Raw genomic sequence first — 24,483 nt, 5'->3', positions numbered from 1 at the left:
ACCCACTTGGTGTGCTCCACTTGCCTTGGGCTGCAACATGCCCAGGAAGCGTTAACTTCCCTTGGCTCCTGTCCACACTGTGCCCTTTTCACTGTGAAGAGCCCCCGTCACAGGCTAGCCTGATGACTCATCAGAGGCCATGGATATCCCAACGGGGAATCCTGAAGCGATCAGCTCGGTGCCATTGCCCCACTGTTGAAGGACTCCAGTAACAACCTCGCAACCCCCCTGCCAGACTGGAGATGACAACGACCCTATAGGGTTTTTCGAAGACTCCTTCATCCCCTCAGGCCAGGCCACCAAGCCTCCTGCCGGGGATTCTGATACCGGACACGCAGTTGGTACGCTACCCCCACCAGCTCTATGTGTGAACCTGCAGAAGGTGTACAAATGCGCTGCGGGTAAACAGGTGATTCCCTGGCCCAATGCAGTAGCATAGACCACCAAGTCCCGCTATGAGGGTAAGAGACTACCCAAAGCCAAACGGGCGGCCAGGCAATTACTAACAGTCATTCCAGAATGCCTGGAGGTGGTTACCCATACCTGGAGTACACCTTTCTCCTCCAAGAACCCTGTCCAAGGTGGGTCAGTGTTGGACTGCGTTGACATGGAAGGGATTGGGGTTGGACCCACCTTATCAACCAAGTACGAGGGCTTTACAGTCCTCCGCAACAGAGAAAGTCTACAGGTCGGTCGTCACAGCTGGGAGGGCTCTCAGCACCACCTCCATGCTCTAGGCATGCCAAGCGGAGCTACAGGAGAAGATAGCGGTCACACTGGAGCTGGGTTTATGGGACGAGATCTGCATTGCCACAGACCTCAACCTGCGTCTGCTTAAAACCGCCATCTAGGCATCAGGAAGAGAGATAGGGTTCATGATATCCCAGGAGAGGGTGTGGTGGCTCAATCTATCCACGGTGTCTGCTAGTGAGAAGCTGAAGATCCTGGATGCTCCAGTAGACCCTAAAGGCCTTTTCGGTCCCACCGCCAAAAAGAAGCCTCCCTTCCCACCCATATGGGACTGTGAGGGAAATGTTATGTTTATGTATCAAATCAATGCTACTTTCTAATTACTAATTAGATGGGTTCATGCAGGTGATTGACTGGTTGTGTATGGAGGAATCCTCACTATCACTGATCCACAACTTGGCAGTACGCCCAGAATATTGATATGGGAACAACCGAGGTATCTCAGTGTCAAGGTCTCAACTTGGAGAGAGAGAGAGAGAGCCTCGAGGTATTGGTGAGTCACGCATGCGAGCCACCGGTAGTGATGAATTAACTATACTAAATGATGCAAATATAACTTGTCTGTGTATAGCCGTATATAAGACAAATGCTGGGACGGCTCAAGGAGAGCTCCTGATTGACATGTGTACTATGGTGCATTAAGTTTGTTGGAATCTCTCCAGCTTGCTGATAATAAAGAGGGATTCATTTTAAGATTGGCTTAAGGTGTCCCTGGTGTTGAATTTCCACCACAGCACAAAGGAGCCGGCTGGCCCCTAACCCCACCCAGGGGGTAAGAAGGAAGAAGTGGATGGCCTAGCGGTGTCCCCATCACCAGAGAGGCGAGAACGGCCGTCCCTCAGCGCGGTTCTATCTCCTCCGCCAATCCTGAGCTTGTTCCAGGGTGCAAGTTCCCAGGCACCTCAGTGTTCTTACCGGCGTACTAGGCCCAAGACGGTGGCAACAGAACACAGCCCAAAGAGAAGAGACAATGTTCAGGTGGATGCTCCTACAAGGCCACCCTCTTATTTCATAAACACTCCACAATGTCAGTTCACATTAAAAATGTTTACTCTAGCGCAACCAGGCTACAGGCCAAGGACACCATAGACAGGTTGTTTCTCATAAAATCAAAACAAACAGGGTGCCTCCCTATAACGCCACCTGAGGGAGCTAGCGCTCCTTCTGTGATGATAGGCCACATAAGAGCTCTCCCGGTGCGGGCCAGCCAAGTATGTGCAGTGCGTCATGGACTGTCGTACACCCTCCCCGCAACAGAGGGTGTTGCTGCTTCGTCTGTGGGGGGAATTCCCATCAGCCCTCTCCCAGAGTGGAGAGAGAACTGGCGGGCATGCTCAGTTTCAAACTGGGTACAGGGCACGATAGACAAGGGATACAGACTACAATTCGCTGTCACCTGACCTCGATTCAAGGGAATCACACACACTCAGGCTCAGGGGGAATCAGCGCTTGTCCTCAAGGAGGAAATCACATCGCTAATTGGGAAAAGGGCAATAAGAATTGTTCCTCCCAGCAATGCCACAGTGGTTTTAACTCAAGATATTTCCTAGTTCCAAAAAAGGTGGACGGCATATGCCCGATCCTAGATCTACGTGCTTTGAACAGGCACATGAGAAAGTACACGTTCAGAATGCTGACACACACTGCTCTGCTACGTTCAGGCGTAGAAAGTCTTCTCTTTGGGCTGTGTTCTGTTGCCACCGTCTTGGGCCTAGTACGCCGGAAAGAACAGGTTCGTATCCGTCAACCTGAAGGACACTTACTTTCACATCTCAATATATCCTCCTCAGAGGAAATTTCTCAGATTTGCTTTTCTAGGCGTAACCTCAGAATTTCTGGTCCTCCCTTTCAAATCAAATCAAATGTATTTATATAGCCCTTCGTACATCAGCTGATATCTCAAAGTGCTGTACAGAAACCCAGCCTAAAACCCCAAACAGCAAGCAATGCAGGTGTTGAAGCACGGTGGCTAGGAATGTATTTTTTTGTTCTAGTCATGATTCTAGCAGCTGTATTTAGCACTAACTGAGGTTTATTTAGTGCTTTATATTGGTAGCCGGAAAGTAGAGCATTGCAGTAGTCTAACCTAGAAGGAACAAAAGCAGGGATTAATTTTTTAGCATCATTTTTGGACAGAAAGTTTCAGATTTTTGCAATGTTACGTAGATGGAAAAAAGCTGTCCTTGAAACAGTCTTGATATGTTCGTCAAAAGAGAGACCAGGGTCCAAAGTAACTCCGAGGTCCTTCAAGTTTTATTTGAGACGACTGTACAACCATTAAGATTAATTGTCAGATTCAACAGAAGATCTCTTTGTTTCTCGGGACCTAGAACAAGCATCTCTGTTTTGTCCGAAAGTTTGCAGTAGAAAGTTTGCAGCCATCCACTTCCTTATGTCTGAAACACAGGCTTCTAGCGAGGGCAATTTTGGGGCTTCACCATGTTTCATTGAAATGTACAGCTGTGTGTACATTTCATTAGTGGTGTGGGGGCTGTGCTTTGGCAAAGTGGGTGGGGTTATATCCTTCCTGTTTGGCCCTGTCCGGGGGTGTCCTCGGATGGGGCCACAGTGTCTCCTGACCCCTCCTGTCTCAGCCTCCAGTATTTATGCTGCAGTAGTTTATGTGTCGGGGGGCTGGGGTCAGTTTGTTATATCTGGAGTACTTCTCCTGTCCTATTCGGTGTCCTGTGTGAATCTAAGTGTGCGTTCTCTAATTCTCTCCTTCTCTCTTTCTTTCTCTCTCTCAGAGGACCTGAGCCCTAGGACCATGCCCCAGGACTACCTGACATGATGACTCCTTGCTGTCCCCAGTCCACCTGGCCATGCTGCTGTTCCAGTTTCAACTGACCTGAGCCCTAGGACCATGCCCCAGGACTACCTGACATGATGACTCCTTGCTGTCCCCAGTCCACCTGGCCATGCTGCTGCTCCAGTTTCAACTTCCACCTGACTGTGCTGCTGCTCCAGTTTCAACTGTTCTGCCTTATTATTATTCGACCATGCTGGTCATTTATGAACATTTGAACATCTTGGCCATGTTCTGTTATAATCTCCACCCGGCACAGCCAGAAGAGGACTGGCCACCCCACATAGCCTGGTTCCTCTCTAGGTTTCTTCCTAGGTATTGGCCTTTCTAGGGAGTTTTTCCTAGCCACCGTGCTTCTACACCTGCATTGCTTGCTGTTTGGGGTTTTAGGCTGGGTTTCTGTACAGCACTTTGAGATATCAGCTGATGTACGAAGGGCTATATAAATAAATTTGATTTGATTTGATTTGTGTCATCCGCATAGCAGGGAAAGTTAACATTATGTTTTCGAATGGCATCCCCGAGAGGTAAAATATATAGTGAAAACAATAGTGGTCCTAAAACGGAACCTTGAGGAACACCGAAATTTACAGTTGATTTGTCAGAGGACAAACCATTCACAGAGACAAACTGATATCTTTTCAACAGATAAGATCTAAACCAGGCCAGAACTTGTCCATGTAGACCAATTTGGGTTTCCAATCTCTCCAAAAGAATGTGGTGACCGATCGTATCAAAAGCAGCACTAAGGTCTAGGAGCACGAGGACAGATGCAAAGCCTCGGTTTGATGCCATTAAAAGGTCATTTACTACCTTCACAAGTGCAGTCTCAGTGCTATGATGCGATCTAAAACCAGACTGAAGCATTTCGTATACACTGTTTGTCTTCAGAGAGGCAGTGGGTTGCTGCGCAACAGCCTTTTCTAATATTTTCGATATAGGCCGATAGTTTTTTATATTTTCTGGGTTTGGTTGGGTTTTCAAGGTTTGGCTTTTTCAAAAGAGACTTTATTACTGCCACTTTTAGTGAGTTTGGTAGACATCCGGTGGATAGAGAGCCGTTTATTTTGTTCAACATAGGAGGGCCAAGCACAGGAAGCAGCTCTTTCAGTAGATTAGATGGAATAGGGTCCAGTATGCAGCTTGAAGGTTTAGAGGCCATGATTATTTTCATCATTGTGTCAAGAGATATAGTACTAAAACACTTGAGTGTCTCTCTTGATCCTAGGTCCTGGCAGATTTGTGCAGACTCAGGACAACTGAGCTTTGAAGGAATACGTAGATTTAAAGAGGAGTCTGTAATTTGCTTTCTAATAATCATGATCTTTTCCTCAAAGAAGTTCATGAATTTATTCCTGCTGAAGTGAAAGCCATCCTCTCTTGGGGAATGCTGCTTTTTAGTTAGCTTTGCGACAGTATCAAAAATACATTTAGAATTGTTCTCTTTTTCCTCAATTAAGTTGGAAAAATAGGATGATCGAGCAGCAGTAAGGGCTCTTCGATACTGCACGGTACTGTCTTTCCCAGCTAGTCGAAAGACTTCCAGTTTGGTGTGGCGCCATTTCCGTTCCAATTTTCTGGAAGCTTGCTTCAGAGCTCGGGTATTTTCTGTATACCAGGGAGCTAGTTTCTTATGAGAAATGTGTTTAGTTTTTTGGGGTGCAACTGCATCTAGGGTATTGCGCAAGGTTAAATTGAGTTCCTCAGGTGGTTAACGGATTTTTGTCCTCTGACGTCCTTGGGTAGACAGAGGGAGTCTGGAAGGGCATCAAGGAATCTTTGTGTTGTCTGTGAATTTATAGAACGACTTTTGATGCTCCTTGGTTGGGGTCTGAGCAGATTATTTGTTGCAATTGCAAACGTAATAAAGTGGTGGTCCGATAGTCCAGGATTATGAGGAAAAACATTAAGATCCACAACATTTATTTCATGGGACAAAACTAGGTCTAGAGTATGACTGTGACAGTGAGTAGGTCCAGAGACATGTTGAACAAAACCCACTGAGTCGATGATGGCTCCGAAAGCCTTTTGGAGTGGGTCTGTGGACTTTTCCATGTGAATATTAAAGTCACCAAAAATTTGAATATTTTCTGCTATGACTACAAGGTCCAATAGGAATTCAGGGAACTCAATGAGGAACGTTGTATATGGCCCAGGAGGCCTGTAAACAGTAGCTATAAAAAGTGATTGAGTAGGCTGCATAGATTTCTTGACTAGAAGCTCAAAAGATGAAAACGTCATTTTTGCAGGATGCACAGGGGATATGGTCACTAGTGTAACCAGGAGGCGAGGCCTCATTTAACACAGTAAATTCATCAGGCTTAAGCCATGTTTCAGTCAGGCCAATCACATCAAGATTATGATCAGTGATTAGTTAATTGACTATAATTGCCTTTTAAGTAAGGGATCTAACATTAAGTAGCCTGTTTTGAGATGTGAGATATCACAATCTCTTTCAATAATGGCAAGAATGGAGGAGGTCTTTATCTTAGTGAGATTGCTAAGGCGAACACCACCATGTTTAGTTTTGCCCAACCCAGGTCGAGGCACAGACACGGTCTCAATGGGGATAGCTGAGCTGACTTCACTGACTGTGCTAGTGGCAGACTCCACTAAGCTGGCAGGCTGGCTAACAGCCTGCTGCCTGGCCTGCACCCTATTTCATTGTGGAGCTAGAGGAGTTAGAGCCCTGTCTATGTTGGTAGATAAGATGAGAGCACCCCTCCAGCTAGGATGTAGTCCGTCACTCCTCAGCAGGTCAGGCTTGGTCCTGTTTGTGGGTGAGTCCCAGAAAGAGGGCCAATTATCTACAAATTCTATCTTTTGGGAGGGGCAGAAAACAGTTTTCAACCAGCGATTGAGTTGTGAGCCTCTGCTGTAGAGCTCATCACTCCCCCTAACTGGGAGGGGGCCAGAGACAATTACTCGATGCCGACACATCTTTCTAGCTGATTTACACGCTGAAGCTATGTTGCCCTTGGTGACCTCTTGACTGTTTCATCCTAACATCGTTGGTGCCGACGTGGATAACAATATCTCTATACTCTCTACACTCGCCAGTTTTAGCTTTAGCCAGCACCATCTACAGATTAGCCTTAACGTTGGTAGCCCTGCCCCCTGGTAAACAGTGTATGATCGCTGGATGATTCATTTTAAGTCTAATACTGCGGGTAATGGAGTCGCCAATGACTAGGGTTTTCAATTTGTCAGAGCTAATGGTGGGAAGCTTCGGCATCTCAGACCCCGTAACGGGAGGAGTAGAGACAAGAGAAGGCTTGGCCTCAGACTCCGACTCACGGCTTAATGGGGAAAACCGGTTGAAAGTTTCTGTCGGCTGAATGAGCGACACCGGTTGAGCATTCCTACAGCATTTCCTTCCAGAAACCATGAGAAATTTGTCCAGCGGCGGGGACCGTGCGAGGGGATTTATACTAACGTTACTATCTGTACTTACTGGTGGCACAGACGCGGTTTCATCCTTTCCTACACTGATATTACCCTTGCTTAACGATTGCGTCTGAAGCTGGGCTTGCAGCACAGCTATCCTCGCCGTAAGGCGATCATTCTCCTGTATATTATGAGTACAGCGACTGCAATTAGAAGGCATCATGTTAATGTTACTACTTAGCTTTGGCTGTTGGAGGTCCTGATGAACCACGTCTAGATAAAGTGTCCGGAGTGAAAAAGTTGAATGAAAAAAAAGTTGATTGAGGGAAAAACCCAAAAATATAAACGGTAATTAAAAAGTAAAAACCGTAAAGTTGTCAGGTAGCAAAGTAAGGTTGGCAACAAAACGCACAGCAACACGTAAACAAGTCTGCCGGGCTCTCATTGTCACCTCTGGTTTTTACGAAGTGAACCATAGCCCCACTCAGAGAAAGGGGCATTCAGCTGATGACATAAATAGAAGGTTGGCTGCTGTGCGCTCAATCGAGACAAGATGTCTTAGAACGCAGTTAGCTGCTCTTGGAACACCTGACATTTTGAGGTTTCAGAATAAACACAGTAAAGAGCTTTGTGATTCCCACGCAGACAATCTCTTTCCTAGGCTTAACCCTAGATTCGGTATCATTCAAAGCTCGCCTTTCAGTGAAAGAATTGCGTAGCACTATTTTGCAGAGGGAACCTGGTCTCTTTCAATACATGCCTGAAGCTGCTAGGTTTGATGGCAGCGGCTTTGGTAGTCATCCAATTAGGACGCCTGAATATGACTGGGTTTCAATGCTGGGTAACTTCTCTAGGTCTGAGCCCATTACGTCACAAACATCACGGTGTACACGTCGCCATAGATTACACAGTAGTACTGCACTCCTGGAGAAACCAGACTTTTCTGTCACAGGGTGCTCAGATAGGCACTGTTTTATCCGGAAAAGTAGTCATGAGGGACACGTCTCTTTAGGGTTAGGGTGCGACCCACGAGGGAAGAATGGTCAACAAAGTGTTTATTCCGTTCTACTGCCATAAACTGCCTGGAACTCCTTGCTGTGTCCCTGGCATTAAAATCATTTTTCCTATATCTGGAGGGTCGTGTACTAGGAGTACTAAATCTGGGGGCAGATTTACTCTCCAGGGGGAACCCCCTATATGGGGAGTGGAAGCTCCACCCAGAGGGAGCCAATCAGGTTTGGACTTCGGCATTCCAGCAGTGATCTTTATGCATCAAGGGAGAATACACAGTCTCCCGTGTTCTTTTCCCTGAGGGATCGGGATGCACCGATGGGAGTGGACACGTTGGCGCACGAGTGGTTACGAGTCCTCCTGTATGCATTCCCCACACTGTCCCTGATTTCTCCCACCCTATCCAGGGTGCGGGAGAAGGGTCTATCTCTCATACTAATAGCACCACATTGGCAAGAGAAACATTGGCTAGCGGAGATCACGCAACTAATTTGCAGTCAACTGTGGCCCCTCCCTCTGCGTCGGGACCTACTGTGCAGGGAGATTTTCCATCCTCACCAGAACGGTTGGCACTCTGGGCCTGGCCCGTGAACGGTTCAATTTGAACACTGCCGGGCTTCCCCAAAATGCCATTTTGACTATTCAGAGTGCTAGAGCCTCATCCACCAGGTCCTTTTAAGATTGTAAATGGCATATTTGAGAAAGGGTGCACTAAATCACAGATCACAGTGCAATTCCAGTGCTCTGTCCCGGTAATGCTGTCATTTCAACAGACATTATTAGACAAAGGAAAGCCTTTTTCTACTATTAAGGTATATCTGCCAGCTATTTTGGCTTGTCATGTGGGATTTGGGAGCACGACAGGGGGGCAACACCCCCCTTGTCGCCCGTTTTATGAAGGTTGCACGTCGTTTGCGTTCAGTATCCAAAAAGCTTGCCCCGTCACAGGACTTGTCAGTTGTTTTGGATGCTCTATGCCAACAGCCTTTTGAGACCCTGGATCAGGTGGATCTGAAGATGCTTTCATTTAAGACAGCGCTATTACTAGAACTGGAACATCAACGGTTGCATATGTTGTGCCCAGTAAGCACGCATCTACATGGACAGGACTAAAGAGTTCACAAAATGTGATCAGCTGTTTGTTTCCTCTGCGAAACCTTACACAGGTAAAGCATTCACTAGTGAGAGAGTAAAGGTCTTCTGTCTCCTGCTGGCTACGGGCTAATTCTACTAGAGGAATGGCTACATCCTGGGCTTTATTTAAGGACATATCTATCCAAGATATTTGATCAAGAGCGAGTTGGGCTTCACCTCATACATTTGCAAAATTTGATAGACTCAATGTCACTGCACCGACCCTGGCACATACTGTTTTATGTGTAGGATCTTCTGAGGGGAAATGCCCATTTGTGTGATATATCGCACAGGGCAGTCGGTCGTCAGGATGAGCTTGTCTGGCAATACGGGAGACAGTATATCCCATGAGGGAAATACCGAAACGAATATTTTAAAAATAATTTTAGGTTAAGACCGTAACCCCAGTTCTCTGATAGTACAAGTGAGGCATTTCACCAGACCACCCTCCTTGAGTGAAGAAGAGGTGTTGCTTATTTTGAATGACTCAGACACACTGCATCTGACCTTTTATAGGGTAGGAGGGACACCCTTCCCCAATGCACACGTCTCGACGTCCAGACAACTATGGCTGGCGTAGTGTAATAAAGGCTTCTGACGAATACGCTAGGGGCGTATCCCATAAGTGAAATACCTCACTCATACTATCAGAGAACCAGGGTTACGATTGCAACCTGAAGTTTTCCGCTGCAGGCCCAGAAATGTTTTTTTTGCTGGAGCCACAAATATGTCCAGTTTCTTTGATTTCTTCATCACTTGTACTGTACAGTTATTAACTGTGGCAATGAATGCCACAAATGTCAGAAGGTCTGTGTAGACATCCCCAGATGTCTCCCAATTCCGTGGTATATAATTGGTAATTACAGTTGAAACTACACTCTTTCGTCCCATGCCCTCCTGCACACACAGCAAAATAATTTATATTTGTCAAATGGCAGTCAAGCATTGATTATCATGTCACCAGAATAAGACCCTCAATATTTATTGGAAAGGTACATTAAACTCATCACTGTGCACTTTATCTACCCTGTGAAGTTCATAACTTATGTAATCATCAGCCTAATAGTACCACACACCATATTATGTCACTCCAAGTTTACTTCGATATGACGGTTATTATATAAATATTTGCACACAAAAGGTGTTTCCACCGACATTTCTCACATAATTAATTTGACAAAGATCCCACCATGTCAAACAAACACTATCGGTCAGCCTTTATAAAATTGTACCAAAACTTTGTTTCCATCACAGCTGTCATTTAAAAAAAAAAGATATATATATATATATATATATATACGGTATGACTTTACTTGCATAAAAACTGTGGATGGAAACATGGTTAATGACAAAGTCCACTTCACAAATAATGTTTGATACTCAGGCTGCGGAGTAGGACTACCGATCTTCACTACCACCGGGCCTTCAGAAAAACTCAATCTTTCGACAAGCAAGAAATGTCATGTTCCTGGTGTTCTCTTCTTCCAACTTGAGGGCTAGCTTCAAACTTCCCTTTTCCAAATCTAAAAATGGATCACCTTGCAGAACCCACCTCCACATTTCAAATGATTAAACTCAAGTGAAAAACAATTTTTCCAATACATTTATTAAGGCAATAATGTGACGTACTGTGGTAGTCTGAAAGCAAAATTGTTTGTTAGAGAACACCATAACTTCTCAACCACACGTGTGATGCTTCATTTATAGGCAAAATGACTTGATAGAAAATGTTATCCATACTATCTATGTTTTAAAAGGCTCAAAGATCCTTCTTAAAAAGTGGCTTTAACTGAACCTATTTCGTAGCTGCATCATACACAATACTCTGTGGGTAATGTTAAACATTTGTCTATATAAATACATAAATCCCTACATAGTCAATGTAAAAGGTGCTACCTTCATCATAAGGGACAATTACAGGTAACAGCACATTCTACGTAACCATCCCATCCTCTAATATCACAGATTATCTTAAACGTCAAGAACTTAATTACTTACTTGCTCACATATAGAAAAAACAAAACAATTCCGAAGTGCAGCGTGATTAATGTGACCTCTAGAAATGTACACAGTCCACATAATAATGTGGGCGAAATGTATGTGGACCTGAAACCAGAGACGTTCACAGTATTATAAGGGGTCCTTAAAGGAAACCTATCTTCCATTCACATTAGTAAACAAAAATGTTTTCCTCAACCAGGTCTTATGCAAATATACAGTATAACAATATCCTCAAGTACCTTTACATATCTTTAAATGTTAGTAAAATAGCTAACGCCAGTGTTTTCCACAAGTACATGGAGTAGCCAGCCAAATAGAAAAAGCAGCCAGCCAGGGAGATCCGGGCCTGAGAGGTCAAGGTGGGCATGCCCCCTGAGATTTTTTTGACAAAACAAGCTCTATTTTGGTGGCCTCTGGTACATTCTAATGTCCTGATTCAATCCAATATACACAGCTAAATTACGTTAATAGTTTAATGACTTTCCCTCCCAGGGCTCGGTTTCCCAAAGGAACAAAAGGCGTGTGTTTTAACTATGTATCTTTCCCACAATAACCAAAGATGTAACGTTTCCCAAAACACCACGCAGAAAGAACATTCGCCGTGTGTAGTTGGAGCATGTGTCGATACTGATAGGATCAAAAGAAAGGCAGCGATTTGTTTCCGTTCACCAAACAGATCCGTTCAAAAAGACCCTACACTGGCAAGTCTTGTCATGGGCTACGAATCCTAGGAAAAATAGAAAACAAGATGTTTTGTTTCTTTGACCCGATACAATGGACATATAACTACCCTGTATTATTTATGAATAGTGAAGGGATATAGGAGATTGACTTTATTCCGTCAGTTCGACACCTTTTATAAACTAGTAAAATACTTAGGTCGTCAATCAAAGCACAGTAAACAGCCTACGCGCCTCACTCAGTGGCTGTATTGGCCTATGAAACACGCAAAAGAAAAATGAATGTGCCATAAAACAATAAGTGGATTTCAACTCATTGTTACCACTTTATATGGGACGTGTTAATTCACTCACAGGAGACGAAAAATAAGCATCATGCTCTCCCTCCTCCGTGAAAAGATTAGACTGCAGCCAACCACAGTATACAAAAAATAATAGGTACTGAGAAATGGGACAGACAGCAGAGGGACAAACCATCAGTTTCCCTGTCATTGCTCACTTTTTGACTGACAAGTACCTGTCCTATCAATAAATCACTAGAAGGTGCATGTCATTCATTCAAGTGGGAGAAGGCTATACAGACTTTTCTGACCAGCGAATTGAAACTTCTAAATTAAAAGCCTAGTTAGTTTATGAAGTAGCCGGCTTACAATGAGTCTTATCGGCTATTTAGCTGACGACCGGCACTTATGGAAAACACTAACACATTCACATGATTAGGCACAATCTATATAGAAAACGGGTTAAATAAGTTGTTAATTGCATGACTGTACATAATGAGAACTTAACCAAATTGGAACAACCCACTAAAACAGTAAAATCATTCAAAAACAAAGGATTGCTGCAAAGCTAGAACTGTAAGGTGCAGACAGTAGAGTACTACAGCGAGGACAGAGACTAGCACAAGCCCTAGTCCTGTTCCTGCTTCATCACAGCGATGCCCACCTGGGCATGACGAATGGTGCGTCCGTGGAGCTTGTACCCATCCTGTTTCACTACAGTAACGGTGCTGGGCTCCCCTCCCTCAGCAGGAGTGTGGCACACTATCTCATGCTGGTACGGGTCGTATTTATCCCCAACAGGGCTCATCTTATTCAGGCCGTGCTTTGTGAAGATCCCCTGCAGCCTGTCCTGGACCTGAGCCAGCCTCTGGCCCTCCTCTTCCTGCAGGTTGTCTGTAGTCTTCTCTAGCAGGTCAGCCACCTCAACCAGTTCACGGCAGAAACTCTGGATCCCTGTTTGAGTGGTGGTAAGGGAGAGGAATTAGAACTGCACAAAGTAGAGCAGTGGGGTATTTCTTTGGGGGGAACAATATACAAAAGTTGAGAACGATCATTGGAAAAACTATTTGATTGAGAAAATATATTTTGTAGTAAATGTAGTTTATTTTCATTTTATGAATTGAAGGTTATTTATTGATGTACAAATGTCATTAGGTTTGGGGAGGAATCGCCAGAAATTGGGGTCCCCAGAAATTCAGGCGAAAATGAATACCACTGAAGTAGAGGGACCATACTAGGTATGATGTCAGGGTAGGAGAAAAACATCTCACCAAAAAGCTTGGCGTCTTGGACAAACTTCTGAGTTCTTTTTCGAACATTGTCAGAGTCAGCCATGGCCCTTTTGTATCTTTCCTGAAATACAATACAGTATAGTACATCATACGTGATTAAATTCTTCGTATTTCCAGGGGAAAATCTAAACAAATCTATGCCGGCTATAGGTAGCACCAGTCAAGACAAAGAATCTTCCTCCTTACTCTCACCGCCATCGAGGCTCTTACCGTGAGCTCCCTGACCTGCTCCTCCAGCTTGCTGGCCCTCATCTCCAGCAGTTTCACATTGGTCATTGCATGGCTGGAGTCATCTGTGGTGTCATCACCATTGCAATTATCACCTGTTCCCCAATGCTTTGCCGCTGTGCTGTACAGGCCAATCAAAGCCCTGGAAAGCAAAACACTATTCAATTGTGCACCTAGCAAGAGTCTCGAAGATTTAACCAACACTTTTGACCAATTGTTTTGTAATATTTTTAGTATTTTATCCCCCTTTTATCCTAATTCCAATCTTGTCTCATCGTTGCAACTCCCCAACGGGCTCGGGAGGCGCAGGTCGAGTCATGCGTCCTCCGAAACATGAACTGCCAAATCGTGCTTCTTAACACCAGCCCGCTTAACCCGGAAGCCAGCCTCAATGTGTTGGAGGAAACACCGTACAGTCGACGACCGAGGTCAGCCTGCAGCCACCCGGCCCGCCACAAGGAGTCTCTAGAGCACGATGAACCAAGTAAAGCCCCTCTGGCCAAACCCTCCCCTAACCCGGACGATGCTGGGCCAATTGTGCGCTGCCCTATGGGACTCCCAGTCACGGCCGATCGTCGTTCAATTCTGTGAGCTGCTCCATGCAACAACCAGTTGAAAGCTGAGCGCTCTTGCTGCCAATGCCGCCTGATATTCCACTGAAACTAGCTATGGGTGTGGCACGCATGTTGATATATTTCACATGTTTTGCGATTGTGTAGGCTACTTTGTGCATAATTTCTCTATTGCACTACATAATTGATACGGCATACACCAGCACTACACTGCTTTGATACACATCAGTGGGGATTAAGAAGTGAGTATATGCAAAAAAGTGGGTATACGGCAGCATATACCCTCCACTACACCACTGGAGCGAGGGATAAATACCCAAGACGTGGAGATGATTGGGAACAGTGTGTATATCACTGTCTTTGCCAAAACTTTGCAATGTTTAGATCCATTTTTACATTAACTTCTCTGAGTATTGTTCCGTTACCTTTTTTCAGTATGTTGTCAAAAACGCTTTTTTAACTATTGGGATTTTTGTAGATGATATGTAGCAAAGCCTGGAGTAGATCCACAGATAACGTAATCTCTATTGTACTCAACACTACCCTTTCCCACCTGGACAAAAGGAACACCTACGTGAGAATGCTGTTCATCGACTACAGCTCAGCGATAAACACCCTAGCGCACCTAAACCGCATCACTAAGCTAAGGACCTAGGGACTAAATGCCTCCCTCGGGCAACTGGATCCTGGACTTTATGACGGGCCGCCCCCAAGTGATAAGGGTAGGCAACAACTTCTGCCACGCTGATCCTCAACACGGGGGCCCCTGAAGGGTGCGTGCTCAGTCCCCTCCCGTTCTCCCGGTTCACCCATGACTGCATGGCCAAGCACGACTCCAACCCCATAATTAAGTTTACTGACGACACAACAGTGGTAGGCCTGATTACCGACAACGATGAGACAGGCTATAGGGATGTGGTGCCAGGACAACAACCTCTCCCTCAACGTGATCAAGACAAAAGAGATGATTGTGGACTACGGGAAAAGGAGGGCCGAGCACGCCCCAATTTTAAAGCGACAGGGCTGTAGTGTAGCAGGTTGAGCACTTCAAGTTCCTTGGTGTCCACATCACCAACAAACTATCATGGTCCAAACACACCAAGACAGTCGTGAAGAGGGCACAACAACACCTATTCCCCCTCAAGAGACTGAAAAGATTCGGCATGGGTCCTCAGATCCTCAAAAAGTCCTACAGCTGCACCATTGAGAGCATCCTGACTAGTTGCATCACCACCTGGCATAGCAACTGCTCAGCCTCTGACCACAAGGCGCTACAGAGTGTAGTGCATACAGCCCAGTACATCACTGGGGCCAAGCTTCCTGCCATCCAGAACCTCTGTACCAGACGGTGTCAGAGGAAGGCCCTAAAAATAGCCAAAGACTCCAGCCACCTTTGTCATAGACTGTTCTCTCTGCTACCGCACGGCAAGCGGTACTAGAGTGTCTAGGTCCAAAAGGCTTCTTAACTTCTTATGGATAGGGGGCAGCATTTTCACATTTGGATGAAAAGCGTGCCCAGAGTAAATTGCCTCCTACTCAGTCCCAGATGCTAATATATGCATATTATTAGTAGTATTGGATAGAAAACACTCGGACGTGTCTAAAACTGTTTGAATGATGTCTGTGAGTATAACAGAACTCATAAGGCAAGCAAATTTGTTTTAGACAAAATCCAACCATGAAATGGGAAATCTGAGGTTTGTAGGTTTTCAACTCAGCCCCTATTGAATATACAGTGGGATATGGGTTATCTTGCACTTCCTAAGGCTTCCACTAGACGTCAAAGGTCTTTAGAATGTTGTTTCAGGCTCCTACTGTGAAGGGGGGCCAAATGAGAGGGGATTGAGTCAGAGATCTGCCAGCAGCCTCGGTCTCGTGGTCATGAGAAAGATACCTCTCGTTCCATTGCTTTTCTACAGACAAATGAATTCTCCGGTTGGGACATTATTGAACATTTATGATAAAAACATCCTAAAGATTGATTCTATACATCGTTTGATTTGTTTCTACGACCAGTAATATAACATTTTGGAATTTTTGTCCGACATTTCCGCTGGACTTGCCCGCGCCTCGTGAGTTTTGATTTGTAGACTAAACACCCTAACAAAAGGAGGAATTTGGACATAAATGATGGACTTTATGCAACAAATCAAACATTTGTGTTTACTGGGATTCCTGGGAGAGCATTCTGACAAAGATCATCAAAGGTAAGTGAATATTTATAATGCTATTTCTGACTTATGTTGACTCCAACATGGCGGATATATTCGTGGGTTGTGTATGTCGTCTGAGCGCCGTACTCAGATTATTGCATGGTTTGCTTTTTCCGTAAAGTTTTCTGACACAGCAGTTGCATTAAGGAGAAGTACATCTTTAAATCTGTGAATAACACTTGTATCTTTTATTCATGTTTATTATGAGTATTTCTGTGATTTGATGTGGCTCTGTGCAATTCACGGGATGTTTTAGAGGCAAAGCCAAATGTAAACTGAGGTTTCTGGATATAAATATGAACTTGATCGAACAAAACATACATGTATTGTTTAACATGTTGTCCCGGGAGTGTCATCTGATGAAGAATATCAAAGGTTAGTGATTCATTTGATCAATATTTCAGCTTTTTGTGACTTCTCCCTTTGCTTGGAAAATCGCTGTATGCTTTCTGTGACTAGTTGCTGACCTAACATAATGATATAATCTGCTTTCGCCGAAAAGCTTTTTTGAAATCGGACACTGTGGTTGGATTAATGAGAACTTTATCTTTAAAATGATACCTAATACGTGTATGTTTGAGAAAATTGAATTATGAGGTTTCTGTTGATTGAATTTGGCGCCCTGCAATTTCATTGGCTGTTGGTGAGGGGCTCCGCTAGTCCTAGACAGGTTTACAGCTTATACCCCTAATCAAATGGCTACCCAGACATTTTTTTTTTTTTTTTTTTTTACACTGCTGCTACTCACTGTTTATTATCTATGCATAGTCACTTTACCCCTATCTACATATTACCTTAATTGCCTCGACTAACCTGTACCCCCCACACATTGAATCAGTATCAGCCTCGTTATTGTTATTTTATTGTTGCTCTTTAATTTTTTACTTTTGTTTATTTAGTAAATATTTTTCTTAAAAACGGCATTGTTAGTTACGGGCTTGTAAGTAAGCATTTCACGGTACAGTCTACACCTGTCGTATTTGGCACATGTGACAAATACAATTTGATTTGAAGAGGGGGATCCCAGCTTTCCATCCCTACTTTTTTTCTGAAATTCTAAATATGCGCTTACAGCACCATTTTAAAACAAATACTTTTTAGCCATGCACATCACCTCTTGGCAATTCACAGTGAGTGTATAGAGGAGAGTGGGGAAAAATGTAACACTGGTCAATTGTAGAGTAACTTGGGATAAAACGCCACCCTACCTCAACATTTTTTGGGGCCGTGACTTAAAATTGTGACGAGACAGATTACATATTTAGAGTGCAAGGTAGTGGCAACCAGGGAAAGTGTTGGGGCGAAAAAATTGTGACATGAAGTCATTTCTATGTGAAGTACAGGCAGGGAACTTGTTATCCCGGTTGGCGGTTTACTCCAAGTTACACAAACAGGGAGGCCTACATTATATTCACTGTGTTTATGCAAGTTTTTGCCTGTGTGTGTGTAGGTTATCTGCCCCTCCGAAGCATGATTCTGAAATTTGGGAGAGATTTTTAATTAGAGAAGAAATAACTAGCATTGAAAAAGTTAATTGAGGATACTATAGTTTTCACGTTTCACATTGCATTTATTAACTTAAAAAAAGGTAAGAAGTGTTTTTAATTCTAGTGCTGCTCTGCACCCAGAAGCTTGTTAGCTAGCTAGCTAACATTAGCTCTGGTCCAACGTTAAGCCAACTCTCTGAAGTTCAAAGCATACACATTAAAACCAGTATATAGTGATAGCGCTGACGTCATCCACTTATTCCTATGGAAAACTCCCAATGGCACATGAAGCCAGAAGTATGAATTTGAAGTGTACCGTTTTGCTGAATGGCACAAAAAAAAGTGGCCATAACTAGCAAAGGATCATGGTCGGTGTAGTCGTTTTCATCCTGCCTGAGAGAGTCAACCCAAAGCTGCTAGACGTCAGCATCAATACCGGTAACATTTGGCTCTGGAAAACATACTTCAATCCAGGAATGAGAAATGCATTGCACTCCAAATGGTTCTACTATCCCAACTGTTACACAGAAGATTGAAGGACTGCTAACTTAAAAACTAGCAGTCGTTTAATCTTCTCTGTGTAACAGTTGAGATAAAAGGCAACTTGGAGTACAACGCATTTCTCATCCCTGAATTGAGGTATGTTTTCCAAGCCATATCTCGAACCGGCTCCACAATGTCTTAATATACATAGAAATACTGTCTGACCCTAGTGCAGGCTGTAAGCAAGCTGGTCAGATCTGCTGGCTAGACCTGCCATAGGATATCAACAGTGAGCACAGTTACATGCATACAATAATGCGATTATTGTGAATAGTCAGATTAATATAATAATTTGTTAAAAACGTTTACATCCTTTGCAAGAATAATGATTTCCCTAATAATCCTGTTTACATGGACACCTCTGAAATCAGTCTAGCCGATGAGACTTTGATAAATGCAGAAAATCGCCAATCAAAACAAACTTTCTACCACATTGACCATGTTATTTTTGTGAATAAATTTTTTATTTGTATGTGAAAACTATTTCTAAGATGCATACTTTCAGTTTTTCCAAACTCACTTCACTCACACATAAGAGGGAGACTTGCGCTACCGGTGCTGCACATGTGCAGATCAAATTTGCCGCTGCAACGCCGAATTACATGTTCTAATAGTTTGAAAGATTGCTCAGAAAACCAGGTGTTTTAATTGGTGTATGCTTACTTCGATTTTGACCTTAAGCCAAACAAGATAAGCAGAGTATGGTGTTTACAAGACTACTTCCATAACTGCCATAATCAGTTTAATATTTAATTATTAGTGTGTATGTAAACATAATCTGTGACAATAGTTGGCTGCTATTTAACTGATATTTTGTCTGTCAAATCTGTGTCTTGGTGTGTATGGCCGGCAACTTTCATAGAGAAACCCCCCTGAACTTTTTGTGCCACTTGAGAAGGAAAATGACAGCTGCGACCCCCAGCACATATGACAAAATCAACAGTACAACACCAAAGATATTGATCCGTTTTAAGCAAATGATCTTGTTGACCAAAAAGCTTTATACTAACATTCCCAATTTTTGGTCAAAAGGGATGTGTAATTCCCACTGAGGTATAAAGAAAGGTAATTCCCCTCAATTTGACATGGTCAAAACGTCTGTTTATGTCATGTAATAACATACTGTCCACATCATGGAAAAGAGCGTAATATAAATTCATTACATAATCAATTATTTTGCTATATCTTCATTTAAGATGATAGTAAATGAAGCAAACTCAAGATTTGTTTCTTCTATAATCGCATTTCTCACTAGTATAAACATTTAGCTAAAGATTTAAAAAATGCACAAAGTAACTGTGCGCTCTAGTTTAGAAATAACTCCCATATTGAATGTGCAGATCCTGGTTCTAATGTCAGTAGCCAGGTTTCCATCCAACCTTTTAGAGTAAAGTATATGTAGGATAAACAACGTAATCACAGGCCTGGTGGAACTACAGATTTCTCGTAAACTTTCCAAATGTCAACAAAACATGCTAGACAATGTGAGATCTTTCTGTGTCGGTAAAACTAATTATGCGAGAAATGGCGGTGGAAACGCTTTTATGCGCACATATTGATATAATAACCATCATATCTAAGTTAACTTAGAGTCACGCGATGACATGTGTGGTCCTCCCACTACGACTCGGTAAAGTATGCAGTTTATTATACTACAGATCAAATAAATTATGATGAACTTCACAGGGTGGTGAATGTGCAAGGTGATGGGCTTGATGCCCCTTTTCATAAATATCGAGGGTTTTATTCTGGTGACAAGACAATCGATGCTTGACTGCTGTTTGACAAATAAAAATAATTTCGCTCTTTTGTCCATACTAATCTCATCATGTAGGCTATACCCTACACCCGCACTGTATATGCAAGATGTTGGCTAGAGTACATATGCCAACATCAGTGGGCACATTCGCTACATAACGCACATTTTCTATGTGACAAAATCACCAGTATAGTTAAATGCGATAGAAACCTATTTAACTTGTATTTGTTATTCGGTACATGGTAATTTAACCCCAAAATGTATGTTGAAATCATCACGCAAAGACTAGTCAATATGATGGAAACATTTCTGGTGGGAAAATGCATTGTTTTTATGCAGATTTTAGAATAGTCGCATGAAAACTGTCGCCAATTGGGATGGACCGCTATTTTATGGCAGCAGCCCATTCCTTCGACTTCCCTACAAATAACTAGTTAACTCGTTATGAAGCATAAATTAGCTAGCTAGCGAACACTGACTTAATCTAAAACTGTCAAAAGTGAGCTAACCGTTAACGCTATTAAACGAACTAATTTAGCTAAAAGCAACGTTAGCTCGCTAGCTAGCTTTTGTACAGCAAGCTTGTTCCCGCAGCGTTGAAAGTTGTGTCTTTACTTTACACTGTATTTGTTTTCAATGGCTAGAGGGATATGTTGACAAACCTCACCTGTGATCATTCGACAAAAATAGTTGTAATCTGCCGGCGCAGTTGAGACTTTTCCGAGCCAAGAAAAGACAGCGCACGGCCATATTATTCAGACTCTGTTAGCTAGTTACATTCAATTACAGCAGAACAAAGCCAGACCTGTGGAGAGAAACCACTTGCAGGGGCACACCGTCGGCTGTGGGCGGGGTCGTTCCCCACCACCACAAGTTTTCATTTGCGGAGGCTTTCCAGACAGACAAGCGATGGGCAAAGCTGGGTTCGTTTGCTCAGTGGGTTCTTCTTCGATGAGGTTTAACGGTGTTTGGCATCCAATAAATGTTGCATTACCGCCACCTACTAGACTGGAGTATAACTCCCTTATACTTTGCTTATCAACAAAAAAATCTAATACAACAAATACCCTACCATCTAACTCACAAATAATAATAAATACCATACTCCCCTATTTAACCCTTCCGCTGTGTTCCGGTTGAATTGGACCGATTTACACGTTTTCATTTAATCTGATTGCCATAAGGTTCCATGACTTTGTCCACACAGGGCATCTGAACAAACAAAATAAATGTTGATGATTTGGGGTGTTTAATTTAACTTTTGTACACCTGTGGTGTTCCCGGTCAAAAATGACCAGTCAAAAGAAATGAATGGGTGAGATTACAATTAGCACCCCTACTCTTACGATAAGTGCCATGGGATCTTCTGTTTCTCCAATCACGCCACCCTGTCTACGTCGCACCAAACGACGAGCATCACAAACACAGGGAATCTTCCCCTTCAGTTGGTCAGCTTTCACATTTACCTCTACCAAAGTAATCACTCCTTTCAATGGCACCCTTTTCTTGAGAGCAAAACAATTCACATCTCTTGTCCCCCATTCGTTTAACATGGAGCACCTGCTCCCTCTGACAAGCAGAAACACATACAAGACAACCTCTGGTTACCCTCACTGATTCCACAGCACCCAACTCTGTTTTCATCCGTGCTGAAATCTTAAATGAATCAGCCAAAAGGCAAGGGTCCACTTTTTCCAAAAACTTCACTCCTACCATCACAGACCTCATCTTTATCCTGACCACAGTTTCCGAGAACTTCGCCACACCTACCAAGTCTTCTTGAACTGCACTGTTGGTTATGGGCTTGTAAGTAAGCATTTCTACACTAGTTGTACTCGGCACATGTGATAAATAAAGTTTGATTTGATTTTGTTCTTGACTTGTCAAGGGACGCCATTTAACCGGCTGTCACAATCTCCGTACAATCAGCACAAACCCCTCTTTCAGTGGGTTCGCCTCTGCATGTCAGTACAAAAACGTTTTGCAAAGTTGCAGTTAGAAATGCCATGCATAGAACTGACATGATTCCTTAGAATCAGAGAGGCATGTTTGCAGTGGTGGAAAACATATCAAATTGTCATACTTGAGTAAAAGTAAAGGTACCTTCATAGAAAATGACTTAAGTAAAAGTCACCCAGTAATATTTTACTTGAGTAATAGTCTAAAAGTAGTTAGTTTGAAATATACTTAAGTATCGAAAGTAAATGTAATTGCTAAAATATACTTAAGTGTCAATAAGTAAAAGTATAAATAAATTAAAATACCTTATATTATGCAAACCAGACAGCACAATTTTCTTGTTTGAATTTTTTTTTACGGATAGCCATGGTCACACACCAACACTCAGACATTTGCAAACGAAGCATGTGTGTTTAGTGAGTCCGCCAGAACAGAGGCAGTAGGGATGATGTTCGGTTGATAGTGCATGAATTTTACAATTTTCCTGTCCTGCTAAGCATTCCAAATATAACGAGTACTTTGGGGTGTCAAGGAAAATGTATGGAGTAAAAATTATTATAATTTTCTTAAGGAATTTAGTGAAGTAAAAGTAGTTACAAAATATAAATAGTAAAGTGCAGATACCCCAAAAAACTACTTAAGTAGTACTTAAAAGTATTTTTACTTAAGTACTTTACACCACTGCATGTTTGTTCAACATAATACATTTCTATTTGAACGCTGGACAACGTTGTGTCCGTCCTCCTGCTGAACGCGGGCCTGGCCTTCTCCCTACCTATGTGAAGCTAGCCACAATAACGAATTTGAGGTTCCCCTTCAAAATAAAAGTCCATCGTTTGAAAGTGATGCAAACAGATACAAAGAGTAGAATCATTCCATATTTGTACTAGATATAGCCCTTGATCATGACTCTAAGTTCCATTACATTACACATAAGAGTCATTGGACGAAGGCGTCTTCTGTAGGTGGGAGTTTTGTTTACAGCCGCAACGCTCTGTCTGAACATTAACACGCATCGCTTGCAGTACGGTTTTGAAAGCAGAAATAATAATAATTTTCAAAAGTTTAATTATACCCACCCTTACGGTTCTTGCATGGCCATATTTCCTGGTTACAGCGCTTGTTAACGGAAAACAGACGGAAGACAGAGTGGATTACCTGTGCTAATTAGCTATCTGCATCTTCAAACACCTGTGTATAAACGGAAGACGGGCGCCACAAACGTGTTGTCACTGAAAAATACTGTCGGCTGCAACTGTTAAACCCGCTTATATAAGTGTGTAGTTTGTACAGTAAGTGTGTATTTTACATTTGTGAAATTATTTTGATGTGATATTAAAGTACAGGGATTTATGTTTCTAGAACCATATTGCAATTGAGAATCGACTCACTGTTTTGGCTTCCAGAGACAATTTTCCCTTTATACAGAACATGTAAGGTCCTTGGACTAAGGAGTAATGTTATAGGCTCCCTTTGTCCAATATTGGGCTAGACTAGATAATGCTAGAGAATGTTACATAATTTAAGATTAAATACAATAATGAATGAGTTTGACAATAAACAGAAAACACTGTTTATATTACATTGTACTGCACTATACAGCCTTAGCTGTGAATTGTGCACCCTGAAACAAGGTATCAGCTTACACAGTGAAACCCACACAAAACAATTCTCAGGAGTTTCCACAAATATTAGCAATTTAGCTCTTATTGCAGGACTTTGACTGTGGGAAATCACCTTCACAGTCAGCCTATTGTGCCTATTGAATATTCAAATTGCACTGTACAGCCTAACCTATGGAATGTGCACCCGTGGAATGGGGTATCAGCCTACTCAGTGACACCCACAGGTCATAACTATGTAGAATTTACACAAATATTAGCATCTTAGCTTACAGGACTCTAAAACCACTGTGAAATAAGCCACATTAGCTCGCCAGTCAAACTTCTGCTATATGTGTATTGAACATTCATAGCTAATGTAGCTCATTTCAGTGGTTTCAGTCATCCAGTAAGAATTAAGGTGCAAATATTTGTGTAAACTCTACATAGTTCTGATCTGTGGGTGTCACTGAGTAGGCTGATGAAAAAACATTAACACAAATTAAGATTTTTTTTTTTTTTCCAAATTTATATGACAATTTAAAACACATGTGGACACAAGGCATATTAAAATAATCGTGGATGACACTAAATCAAATTTAAAAATACTATTTCCACTTGTAAAAAATTATCTAGAATAATAAAACAAAGAAGTTGATACAAACGCCATCGTAGAGTTCCTTCACAATGAGGATGGCTGGTGCTACTTTGTAGAAAATAAGTGTTAAAAATAAGTGTTAAACCAAATATATTTTATATTTGAGATTCTTTAAATAGCC

At 42.7% G+C, this 24,483-nt stretch overlaps 1 protein-coding gene across 3 annotated transcripts; it reads right to left on the bottom strand.

The window, feature by feature from the left end:
* Positions 1-10,675: 10,675 nt before the first annotated feature.
* LOC109893002 (grpE protein homolog 2, mitochondrial) lies at positions 10,676-23,303 on the bottom strand. 3 transcript variants are annotated; one of them, XM_031826968.1, is made up of 4 exons: positions 23,262-23,303; positions 13,553-13,712; positions 13,322-13,403; positions 10,676-13,004 (listed from the first exon to the last, which is right to left on the bottom strand). In XM_031826968.1, the coding sequence occupies exons 2-4, from the start codon at positions 13,616-13,618 to the stop codon at positions 12,679-12,681; spliced, it is 474 nt and encodes a 157-aa protein (XP_031682828.1). In that variant the 5' UTR covers positions 13,619-13,712; positions 23,262-23,303; the 3' UTR covers positions 10,676-12,678. The 3 variants fall into 3 exon arrangements, with proteins under 3 accessions (XP_031682828.1, XP_020341557.1, XP_020341556.1); XM_020485968.2 differs by having other exon boundaries at positions 23,183-23,298; XM_020485967.2 differs by lacking the exon at positions 23,262-23,303 and adding an exon at positions 20,812-21,011.
* Between the last annotated feature and the right edge of the window lie 1,180 nt (positions 23,304-24,483).

The sequence above is a fragment of the Oncorhynchus kisutch genome, linkage group LG6 (assembly GCF_002021735.2).
Source record: "Oncorhynchus kisutch isolate 150728-3 linkage group LG6, Okis_V2, whole genome shotgun sequence".
Lineage (NCBI taxonomy): Eukaryota > Metazoa > Chordata > Actinopteri > Salmoniformes > Salmonidae > Oncorhynchus > Oncorhynchus kisutch.
Note: the sequence above shows the minus strand (reverse complement) of the source record. Positions and strands in the feature narration are given on the sequence as shown.

What these genes read in the sequence shown, in the direction of transcription:
- LOC109893002 (XM_020485967.2), bottom strand. Translation starts at nt 20,894, where the DNA reads ATGGCCGTGCGCTGTCTTTTCTTGGCTCGGAAAAGTCTCAACTGCGCC. An exon ending in TTTTTGTCGAATGATCACAG is followed by an intron (nt 13,713 to 20,811) that starts GTGAGGTTTGTC and finishes TTTGCTTTCCAG; the next exon opens with GGCTTTGATTGGCCTGTACA. An exon ending in CCAAGACGCCAAGCTTTTTG is followed by an intron (nt 13,005 to 13,321) that starts GTGAGATGTTTT and finishes CCACTCAAACAG; the next exon opens with GGATCCAGAGTTTCTGCCGT.